The 12,515-nt window shown below is 38.8% G+C and overlaps 1 protein-coding gene across 2 annotated transcripts in view; it reads right to left on the reverse strand.

Annotated features, from left to right (window-relative positions):
- Positions 1–1,279: 1,279 nt before the first annotated feature.
- The window catches only part of MIER1 (MIER1 transcriptional regulator), a 61,233-nt gene continuing 49,997 nt past the window's right edge, over positions 1,280–12,515 (reverse strand). For both annotated transcript variants that reach the window (XM_044440991.1, XM_044440994.1), the window contains 4 exons: positions 8,833–8,927; positions 6,305–6,432; positions 4,866–5,005; positions 1,280–4,353 (listed from right to left, as the gene is read on the reverse strand). In XM_044440991.1, coding sequence (XP_044296926.1) covers positions 4,031–4,353; positions 4,866–5,005; positions 6,305–6,432; positions 8,833–8,927 — 686 coding nt within the window. In that variant the 3' untranslated portion in view covers positions 1,280–4,030. The remainder of the gene's footprint in view (positions 4,354–4,865; positions 5,006–6,304; positions 6,433–8,832; positions 8,928–12,515) is intronic.

Genomic DNA, 12,515 nt, shown 5'->3' on the forward strand with positions numbered 1-12,515 from the left:
TTCTGTTAATCTATGATCACAGATAAGATTTCTAATTTTCCTGTGCCTTTATAACCAGATATTTTACTAAATGCTTATAATTCATTAAAGGTTATCACTACCATCATAGAATATTGAATGGAAAGTACAATATCATCTGTGTACATTAAAAAATTAGTTTTTAGATTAACATTCCCTAACATTAATTCTGACTTTACTATTCTTTTATGCCATAATTTTGATATATGTATTAGAGTAACTGTGACAAACAATATCTTTAGCTCCATGCTGTAATCCTACTACAGGACAGAAAGTGCTGTTAATCAGGATCTCAGAAAAACGTGGTGTCCTATTAGCCTGTTTATTTACCCAATACATGATTTGTAGCCACATTTCCTTTGATTTTTAATGAAATTTCCATGCTTTAAAATATATTTTTCTACATCTACAAAATACAGAAACATAGGTTGTTTTTGCTTTGTGCCAGCAGAAAATTGGTCAATATGTGAAATTCTGTAACAATTTCCATCTTGTTTATATGTCCTGTTTGATCATTGCTTAAAGCTTTGTAGAGCCTTAACTCTGATCAGTATTGCTACAATAATCTTGTCAGCTCTGTGGGATATACATCTACATGATTCAGGCTTTTCTAGTTTCTTCCATGTTTTAGTACTCTGAATTTTTATTCAAAACTTGGGGATTCTATTTTACAGTAATACTTGATTAGTTAAAATTAATCTAGAAAACATCAATTCTCTAAAGACTTGAAAAAGTCCTATTATCTATACATTCTAATAGCTATTTCTGAACTTTGCTTATTACAGCATCTAATTGGTCTTTATGTTCTTCTGTAAGCTTAGAAATTACTATGTAAATGAAGTTACCTATATCCTCACTGGAAAAAATCTTTCTTACATAGATTCTCAGCTCAAATACTTTATGTCTCTTCTGATGTGCTCTGTTTGCTAATACAAGTTAGCTTCTGAGTCACCTTCTTGTCATTTAGAAATCTTGCTAGGTAGCATTCTCATTTATTTTCAAATTGAAAATATCTTCTTTGGGTATAGCAGGGATCTAGCACAATAAGCTCAGATAAATCTCACCTTATCCCTAGCCTAGCTGTTTCAATTACTCTCTGTACCTGGATTTTTATGAACAAAATTCAGGTTTAAACTTCAATTACATATCAAATGTGATATTTTTATATTCCAAGTGCAAGGTCTTGCTAAAACTACTACTGAGTAGTCCAATTATTCCAGAATTTTTGTTAAGATATCCCTGAAAGAAACAGAAACTTCACTCTTAAAATATTCAACAGTTGTATTTATGTAAGCAATATATTTAAAAAAATACTTTAATAAGCTTTTTCAGAATTGCAGACAGGGAGCTAGGGCAGGAACACAGGGATTTACAACAGTGCAAAAGTACTATGTGAAAAATTTATAAAAACTAATTTGCAAATTCTTAGATTTCTTTCAAAATATCACTTTAAATCCTTTTATAAAGCCAACAGTCAGACCTGTTGAATTGAAGGTTTGATTCAGACTGCACACAATGCACTTCATGGATCAGAACACAATAGTGCTTAAAAATATACATTACAATTACAATACACAAACTGCACTGATTTTTCAATCCAATTTTGGAAGAAAGAAGTTTTCATCTTCTCAAAACCGCACTGAAAGATTCTTGAACAGGTTACTATATTACTAGAATTTTAAATAGTACTACTAGTGCAATGTCTTATCAAGTTATAGTGGCTGCATTGTAAAGAACATGAATAAAATATTGAATAAACACCTGCATAAACAAAATGCATATTACAATTAAATACTTAAGAACAGCTGAGCATTACATACTGATTACGGAATGTCAGGACTTTTCTTAGGCATACAATTAAAGTAAAATTTGAGGACCAAAGTAAAATGTCTGCAAATGTTATACAGTGCTATATTTTACTTACAAGCCTGAGAACAATATATTTATAAACTTTCCTATGAACTGTTTTCGCAAACATTTTCAGCTGCAAAATATACAAAGAACAGAAAAATAAGTCTTCAGAATTGCAGTAAGATTTCTAAAAGCATTGCACTGCTTTGCTCTGAAATGCTCTCTAAAGACAATCTTTGATACGAGGCTATAAAAACTTTGGATTCCCATATTAACAAAATGAATTTATCAGTCATGGGACCTTCCTAAAGCAATAAAGTTTACAAGATTAAGGATTTCATTTACACATCTGCAGATTATGCCTATCAAGATGCACTACTATTGAGCTGAAGACTAGTTGTTGGCTCTATAGTGTTAAAACAAAATTCAGCCACAACATTTCAGGAGAAAGCAGAAGGCTAAATAAAGGGCACAATCCTACTGCAAATTAGGAAGAAAAAAGGCCTACATATGCCAGGAGTCCATGCTGAGAGTTGTAGGCCCTTTTCTGTCTACACACACACAGGACTGTGCCTTTAAGTAACTTCAGTGATGTCTACTATAAAAGTGTGTGGATGACCTCAAAGCCACTGGACATTTAGTCATGACCAGTAACCAACCCAACTTCTGGTAATTTTCAAGCAAGCCTCAGGACAGGTTGACTGTAAAATCTCCTGTACAGATAGCCTACTTCTCTATATTACATGGCAGTAAGGTACTGACACTGTAAACCTTCATGATGGCCATAATCCAAATCCTTTCATAGACAGGAACCCAGGTTACTGGGTCTGTTTCCACTACAATGTCAAAAGTTTATTTCTAGCAAAGTATTTGTTAAAGTAAAAAGCCCTTACGGTACCTCATACATGTGCATATTCATAGACATAAACATACATATGTAATAATAGCTTTTCACAAAATCTCTTCTGCTTCCTGAGAAGCAGCAGCAGCGTGAATCCAAGTGGTTTTCTTGGATGCAAGATCAGGCCCCAAATACGAGCTGTGCATTTGTTTCTCATCAAGGCAGCCAGAATTATTTGACTTACTTCCAAATTCTACTTTGCTCACTGAAATGTAAAAGTAAATGGATGAATAATGTAATATCTGACCTCAGCTAAAAATACTTAGTAATTTTAAAGCATTTAGCTGATGTTCAGGTTCTGCCTCATAAAAATAATTCTGAAAAATGATTACAAAAGTAGGAACAGTTGTGCAATCATAGTGTCTTGCTAAAAACAAAAAAAGTAAGTCACCATTTGTCCCAACATAGGTTGAAAATTCTGATATTCATAATAGGGTGTGAAATTTAAATATGTAAAATTTGTACTGCTCTCTGAGTGACCTTTTTAATAAAAAAAAGCTTTAGCCAAATAAAATGAAGCTGACAGACTCCTTAGAAGATCAACTCTCTCAAAAGTTTACTATGCTGTACAAATTAGGAAAATTACATACTGGTTTTAGAAATGACAGTTCAATCATGACTTAAGTAAAAATCTTTCAAAGGCTACAAAGAATCTGGAAAAATACAGAAAGTATTTTTATATCCAGATAATATAGAAAGACATCACTGATGTCAACAATTTTACATGTACAAACCTGACTTGGTTTATCTTAAAATATTTCTATATATAGATAGATAGATAATTTATAAATATATATAAAAATATTCTCTAACATACAACTTTCAGGCTCTACAGGCATTCTTTAATTGTCCAACACTGCTTTGCTTCCAGTGGACTAAAAGATCTCTCTCTTGTCAATTCTGCTTTATGTTTTAGTATCTCATCTTAAGGAACTAGAACAAGCTATTTTCCACAGTATATTTTGTACAGTAGTTCAGTGCTCTGGAATAATTTGCAGAGAACTGCCTGTATAACATGTTTTTATTGACTGGCTAAACAGGAAGCAGCACTGTTCAACAGAACATTCTCCCATCTATCATATCTGCATTTCAGGTTTTAAAAAAATTATATTATAACTTTGGTCAGATTTACAAAGCAACCAAAATGTATTTGAAAATCTAAATAAGTTATGTTAAGGGATTTGAATTTGTAAAGGTAACCTATCAACCCTGAAAATTTCAGACACCCTAAAAATCATTTCAAGGAGTAAAACCAAACATTCAGTCATCCATACTCTCCTTTCCTTCAATTTTTCCCAGGGCCACTGCTTCCTGGAAAATCTCTGAGGAACCTGGACATTCCTTTTCATTACTGTTGACTCGTCTCCTTTTCACAGGCCTTTCATTTTTTTCTTCAAAATCATTTTCACTCCTTGCATTTGAAAGAACAGATTTAGAATGATTGGAAAGGTTTTCAGTTTCATATCCATTAGTATCTAAATCCACAAGAGGATTTTTTTTGCCAGTTGGTCCATTTAGATGCAACCCTTCAATTTTTGCTTCTTCTCTACTTGATAATTCACCTGGCCCATTAGTGGATAAACCTGCGTTATGAGGAAAACAGAAAAATAATGTGAACTAGAAGGGTTATCCTTAAAGAAAGATACTAGAATAAGCTTCAAACCACTGATAGGCATAACAGAAGTCTTAATGCATAGGCTATGAAATTGCATCTTGGTCAATATGGTTTCCCAAATGAACTTCCACCATTAGACCATATGAATGTGTGTGCAAGCATCTAGCTCAAGGCCTATTCAGTGATTAATGCAATATTTCATAACTACCAAATCCTTTGGGTTTGAAAAAGTGGTTTAAAAATTAAAGTCACTCCCACCAGCTTTGTATAAATGTACGCACACCGTAAGTGTCCCATGAGTCACTGCAGGGAGATTTTTAAAATATTTAATTACAAAGAAATAAATCTTACAGCACTTTAAAAATTAATGAATTGACTATGGTACAAACTTTTGTTGAATACTGGCTGAGTTTAGAGAATTTTAAGTTTAAAGAACTGGTGAGGATTCCTGCACGCAAGACACATCAACATTTTCCGTACCATTTTGATTACTGTTGCTGGTTGCACTGTCCTCTCTTTCTGAATGGCTGGTGCTGCTGTTCGACATTGTAGGGGGAGGGGAGGGTGCTCGGCTGGAGGCAGCACTTTCACTTTCATCTAAGAGACGATCCATGTAATCCCTGAACACAAAGAAAATATTTAGCCTTCAGAATGGATACACTCGTAAGTAGATTCATGTATTAATGATAAGCATGCTTCTGTAACACCAGGGGGACTTTTTAAGTCACGTGTAATCAAACTGTATTTTAAAATGATACAGCCGATTTCAAAGACCCTGATACTTTCCTTGGAATATAGAATACAAACTTCTATGATTTACAATCTTGATTTTTTAGCACTTTTTCTAGCACTCTAGAACAGGGGTAGGCAACATGGCACCACCCAGATGTTTTAGACTACAATACTGTCCTCCCATTGGTCATGCTGGCTAGGGCTTATGGGAACTGCAGTCCAAAATGGTTGGATGTCATCAGGTTACTTATCTCTGCTCTACAGAATAATTCCTGTAAGGTATGCCTTGGTGGAAAGGGCACATTTTGAGCAACAAAAAAACATTTAACATGAAATGTTAAGATTACATCTGCTGATCAAAGGGCCATACATCACACTATGTAAAAAAACCTGATATTTACCCATATTTATTCGATAATGATACTACTAAATACCAGGACATATTTTATTAACAATATCCTGAAAGTCTTGCCTGAATCTTACACTGTTCTATTTCTAGAACCAAGCAAACCACTTTTTATTTTTCCATGCTTTTTATTGTGCTACTTATTTCATGCTACTTTTATTTCATTTACTTTGTGCTTTGGTTTTCTTTGTTGCTTCTTAGTGTTTGCTCATAGCAATTTAAGAAAAATTAATAAAAATAAAAGATTAAAATGTTTTTGAGTATGTTTTCTACTAACTGTATACACTTTTGCATGGTTCTCTGACTCCCTTAGTTTGGTATGTCATCACTGAGTACTACATCACTTCCAGATAGCATACATTCACTTCTTTATGGGCTCCATAACCAAAAAAGCAGTAAAAAGACCCAAATCAATGCAAGTTTGGTAGAAAAGATAACATGGGCTTAGAGCACTGGACTTACACCAGAGAAACCTGGGTTCAAATTCCCCTTCAGCCACCTTGGGCAAGGTGCCATCTCTAGCCTAACTTACAGTGTTGCAAGGGTCAAAACAGAGAAAAGGTCATGTATATAATCTTCAAAATAATAGAAAGAAGTAACTAATAGGACAAAGAAGTGAAAGTTTCTGCAGCTGTAAGAAGGATATACTCGTACAGCAGAGTGGAACAAACTGCAGAGTGAAAACATGTATTTTCTAGTTCTGTTTAGCAGGAAACCATCTAGATTTTCACTGATTTTTGTACTATCCAATAAAAAATGGCATGAAAATAGAACAGCTTACGTCACACCAGGATGTAGGTTGTACTTCTTTTTACCAAATCGTGTCTGCTGAGCAAAGAAGTCGTATCGTTCTGATTTTTTCCACATGTAATAAAATGCCACACATTCTCCAACTGATCTTGTTCGTACCTGTGAAAACGAGTAATCCCAATACATATTCTGCTTTCTAAACAATCACTTATTTAAGTAATGGGGCTAGAATATGAAACAGTCATTGAAAATAGCCCTCTACATAGCCCTTCGGCATAAAACAGTACAAAACCATATCAAACCTGCAAAAAAAGAATTCCATGACTGTGAATGACTGCACTTCATTGCTGTTTGGAGGCAATAAACATAAAATGGGCAGTATCCAAATCTGGTAGTCTGCTAGGCTGTGCTAGTGGGAATTGCTGCTATCGTTATGAGAGATGAACACTTCTTAGAGTAACCTGGCAATTAGCTGAAACTAGTTCTTCTAGATTAGGACAAAATTTGGCCCCAGAGCATGGTCTGAAGGTACAGAAGGCACCCACCATGTCGAAGCTAAACAGGTCTGGGACTGGCCTGAGCTTGGAGAGCAGACCACCTGGGAACTGCAAGCAACCACCTTGACTTCCACAATGGGAGAAAAGTGGGATACAAACATAATATAAACAAATAGAAATCATTGGAGCTGCCTTCTGTGAGCTCTGCTGACTCACTCCATTCAGAAATGCAAAGTATAATTGCATTATAGTCATACTAGTTCATACTAGTAGCATTCCTGCTACTGCAAGAGCTGCTTTGGAAACTGCCCAGTTATCTTGAAGATCATGAATTTTTGCTGAAAAACAGAGAAAACGAAACAGTATGTTCTACTAAATAGATAAATACTTTATTACAGTCAAAGACCAGCTCCATCTGTCATGAAACCCCAGTCAGATTAATAACTACTTTGACACAATATACTACTACCATAGTTCATTTCAGTCATCTTAAGTAGACGACATTCCCAGACTTTGCCTTTCGTCCAACTAGGTAGGGCCACACTCCCTCAGGAGCTGTCTTTGTGACCCATCGTGGTCACAAAGAATTTAGCGACACTGTATGTTATTGTTAGGTTAGTGTCAGACAGCAGTATATAGATATGTTGTTGTTCGGTACGGCCCTGGAAGCGATTCATTAGTGGGGAAATGAGTGCAGCACAAATATCCCTATAGAATGTGCACCTCAACAGGACGTGCTCTGCAGTTTCTATCTGTTCCATAGCACAGGGGCAAAGGCGCTCTGACCAGGGGATCTTTTTATACCATCCGTCCAGGGGAGTCTGTTAAGGCAGGCCAAGGTAAAAGCCCTTTTGCGTTTATGCAGTTCCAATTGTTTGAGATAGGGTGCAGCTATTACAATGTGTCTGTAGTCCTCGCTAAGATAGAATTCTAGGGCTCTGTTGAGATTGCTTTGTCTTTCAATGTCTGCTATGCACTGCTTGATGGTTTCCATTGCACGTCCAAATCCCATTATTTAGTACAATCCACAGGGGAAGGCCCAAGAGAGCTATTTTCTGCTCAATTAATTTGATCCAGTTGGATTTGAAATCATCTTGCAGAATTAGTGGAGCAAGGCCAACTGGAAAGTGTACCAATCTGAGCCAGTGCACAAGGATAGCCCCCCAGATCCTAGCTTCCATTTTGAGCTGACCGGTCTCTAATCTTATCTTTGCATTGGAGATATCCCTAGAAACACACAGTATTGCCGTAAGAAATATTGATTGAACACGTTGTAGTACTTGGGTATTCGGGAAAGGCCCCAAATGAGATCCATACAGTAGCTGAGCTAGTACTTTTGCTTGGTATAATTGGAGGGGTAGGGGGATGTAGTGGCCAGCTTTAGAGCTCATGAATTGTATTATGGCTGATGAGTTTCTCTTAAAATAGCATTTTAAAGCTGAATGTAAGCAACTATTGTGCCTGGGAGGCTGTTCAAATGCCCTGGAAAATACCAGTTCCTGGCAACAAAGCCTATGCCAACAGAAAGAACTCCCTACTATAGAAGTTATCCCTCAAAAATAAGCCGCCTAGGAAGGACTTGGCAATTATAGGTGGCCTATAAATCCATGTATAAATAAATAAAAATGTGGCTCAGTAGGCATTTTCACTTTATTTTCTATTATAGCATTGTGTGGTTAATACCTGCACAGAGCTTAAAACATAATGATTCCTTGTTTAACAGCTGTTCTTAGACAGCTACACAAGAAAAAAAACAGAACATATCTGCTAATGTTACTTTTTACAGGAGCCCAAGGCAGTGTACATGATCCTCCTCCATTTTATCTTCACAATAATCTTACAAGCTAGATTAAGCTGAGAGTCAATCACTGGTCCCAAACCTAAATGAGCTTCATAGCCAGCTGGGGATTAGAACCACAATCTCCAAGTCCAGTTCTGCATCACAGCAGCTTTCTGTTACAAGGAGAAACCAGTTTTTTCACTCCTGAAATAACCCGGGTATTAGTTGTTAGGCACCTATCTTTCTGCACTTCTGGCTTTAATCTTTACATAATTCACTGACCTTGTTGGCTTGAATCAAATGAAAATCCTTTCCATAAGCTTTCAACCCTTGTTCAAAATTTCTACATTCTTCCTCTGTCCAGACAGATAGCTCCTCTAAATAAAAGAAATATAATGTGCATATTAACAAGAAACCAAATTAAATTTGAAGAGAAACTATGTATATTTTACCCAGACTTCTTCACCATTCATGCATAAAAAAGAATGGGTGCAGGATGATACATAAAAAGCAAAAGAATAGGATGATACTTTATCTAGTACTCTAATATTTTAGTTATTTTTGAACTTGTATGCCACCCACTAATCTAGACAGAGTCTCTAAAGCATGTTTTAAAGTACAGTGGTGCCTCATTCCTCAAATTTAATTTGTTTCAGGAGGCTGTTTGAACTCCCGAACCAACTTTTCCCATTAGAAATGATGGAAAATGACAGTTCCCAGACCCTGAACAGTACCAATTTCGATAAACATCAAATATGCATAATTTAAGGTAAAACAACACAATTACATGCCAAAAATTAATTAAAACATGAAAACAATTAATACATAAGTATGTACTGTATAATAAATTGCATTAACTGTACTGCACAAGTGCTACACAAGAGATGTTTCACAGCAAGAGACAACTTGGGCACATAATAGATGACATTCACGCAGCAACTGTATTTTTTCACTGCAAGAGTCATTGCCTGTTCCCTCAGTTCACCTGAGACAGCCTTTGTGGCCTCAGGACCAAGGGAGGATCATTTTGACTGACCTTGACCTTAGTTGGACCTGATCTTGAAACAGGAAGGAAAGTTTAGAATATGACACAGAAGAGGGGACAGGTGGGTTGTGCAGATGAACAAATGACCACTCAAAGAATGACAGTTATAAGCAAGCAACTGCCTTTCTTCTTGGTGGTCTCTGTACACCAGACCTAAGGTGACCAAGCAAAATAGTATGATGAAGGAACTGATGTCTCTCAGATCCAGGGTTGGTTGCAGTCCTCCATCCTGCTTCCATACTGCAAAATATCTAGATTAGAATCCTTAATGGAAAGAAAAGACCTGCTCTACTGCACCCTTTGGAAGTAGGAAGTCAACCCTATGCAATTCAGGCTGGAAATGAAACCGTACCCTTTACAACACCAAGTGTCCAGGATGTAGGCAATAGGCATAGATAGAGAGAATACCAGGATCAGTGTGTTGGTGCTAGTCTGAGGTTGATGCCAGCTGAAATGTACAGTCCAATATCACATAGAAAAACAGCACAGTCTACAAAGGTGATCCTGAAGTACTCGGAGGGCAGTCATGCTCTGGAGTGGGCTAGGTTGGAGAAGGTTGCAGGTACCTGGGATGGAAGGGGGGACCCCGCTTGTCACTGGCCTCCATCCCAATGATTCCCCACTAATGGTTACCTTCTGCTCTCGGTCAGTCAACCGTGCCCTAATCCATTGGACAGTGCATTGGCCTGTCCCAAAACTCCTCAGTTTCTCAACCAGGATATCATGCAGCACTTTGTCAAAGGTCTTGCTGAAATCCAGGTAAACCACATCCACTGCATCCCTTCTGTCACCTTGAAACCTTGTCATAGAATTCCATAAGGTTTGTCTGGCAGGACCTGCTATTGCGGAAGCCGTGTTGTGTGGCTGTCAGCCTCCCTTCCCTATCTTGCATCGCTAAATCTCTTGCTATTATAAGCCTTTCCATTGTTTTCCCTACAATGGACATTAGGTTAACTGGTTTGTAATGCCCCATTTCCCTTCTACTACCCTTTTTGAAAATTGGGACCACTAACGCCACCCTCCAGTCCTCTGGAACTTCACCCTTTCTCCACATGGCCTCAAAAATGGAGGCCAGAGGGCATGAGAGAACCCCTGCCAACTCTCGAAGTACTCTCGGGAGTAACCCATCAGGGCCCAGCGCCTTTCTTATGGCCAGTGCCCTGAGGAGCCCCTCGACCTCTAAGCGGGTGACTCTAATCTAATCTAATCTAATCTAATCTAATCTAATCTAATCTAATCTCCCAAGTGGATCTCCCCTGTCCTGCTTTGGGGAGAACACAGAGGCAAAATAAGTCATTTAGCATCTCTGCCTGTTCCCTCGCATCAGTCACTAGATCCCCTTCCTCCTTAATAAGCAGTCCCACTACCTGTCTCCCTTTCCTCTTGCTATTTACATGTGGATAGAAGCCCTTTTTGTTGCTCTTGCTATGCTTTACAAGTCTCAGCTCGCAATCAGCCTTAGCCTTGCGAAGAATCCTTCTGCAACGGGCCTCCTCCCCCCACTGTACCCTTTTGTTGTCTATATGCCCCAGTACTCATTTCCTACAGAGGTTCCTCTTTCGTCTAATCCCTCTAACCACTTCCTTTCGCATCCATGGCGGCACTCTCCTTCGCCTCCCCGCCTTACTAACTAGAGGTATCATCAAGGCTTGCACCTCCAAAACCTCCCTTTTGAGTGCCATCCACTCCTCCTCAACTCCTTTGCCTTGCAGTAACCTATCCAAGGAGACTTTCCCCAGTCTGGTCTTCGGTTGGCCAAAGTTGGCCCTCTTGAAGTCCCAGCTTCTAGTGCTCGACCTGCTGCACATCCCCAGTCCCCTGTTCACAAAGCAAAGGATGGAGTGATCACTTGCATCCAGAGCTTCCCTAATCTGTACCTCATCTATCAGCTCCTCCCTGTTGGTCAAAACAAAGTCAAGAATGGTCTTCCCCTTCATTGCCTCTAGGACCCTTTGCATGAAAAACCCTCCCTCTCTAGTGTCTAGGAAGCGGCGTGACCTGGCTGTCACCACTGAATGTGTCTCCCAAGTAATACTGTGTCCCTCCCCCAAGATATCCTTAGAATCTGATTTATCAGGACATCATCCAGGGTCTCAAGTTGGCCTGGAGGGCGATAACATAACCCCACTGTCAGGTCCTTCTCCCTGTCAAAACCCCTTAGTTTCACCCAGACTGCCTCTACCAGATTCCCATCTGTGGTGCATTCTATCTCACTGCATCCTACCCCTTCCCTGACATATAAAGCTACACCCCCACCCCTCTTTCTCTTCCTGTCCTTTCTAAACAGGTAATACCCCTTTATGTTTATATTCCAGTGTTGCCTTTCATTTCACCAAGTTTCTGTGATCCCCACCAGGTCATACCCTCCTTTACCCAGAAGAGCCTCAAGCTCTTCCTGCTTATTCTCCATGCTCCTAGTATTGGTGTACATGCACCTCAACTCCTTCCCACAGCTTCCTTTCTTTGGAATCCTCAGCCTCCTGCTTCCTCCCATCTTCCCTGATACTGGCCCTCTCCTCGTAGGAGTCCTGTCAGCCCATGCACTACCTCTAACACCCTGGTCCCAGAGCCCTGATCCTCTCCCCACTCTTGTCCAGTGTGGACAAGTTTCTGGAGGGCCTGACCCCCCTCCCCCCAGGGATCAGTTTAAAGTCTTCCAGACAAAGCTCGCTAGAGCATTTCTGAAGGACCTTTTCCGCATCTTCGTGCTCCTCACCAAGACAGAGGAGGCACAAGGAGTGACCATTTGTGGCTGGCAGCCTAGTCTTGCAGGATGCACAGTTGCAAAAAGCTGCAGATGCCATTACAAAGATGGGAACTGGCAGAGAGAGAGAGGAAGGGCAGGTGATAGGAAAATTGGGTAAGAAAAAAAAAAAGATAAAGGCTTTTTTTTTTAGGATAAGAATGAAAAATGGACTTA

The sequence above is a fragment of the Varanus komodoensis genome, unplaced genomic scaffold, assembly GCF_004798865.1.
Source record: "Varanus komodoensis strain SLA01 unplaced genomic scaffold, ASM479886v1 scaffold1, whole genome shotgun sequence".
Lineage (NCBI taxonomy): Eukaryota > Metazoa > Chordata > Lepidosauria > Squamata > Varanidae > Varanus > Varanus komodoensis.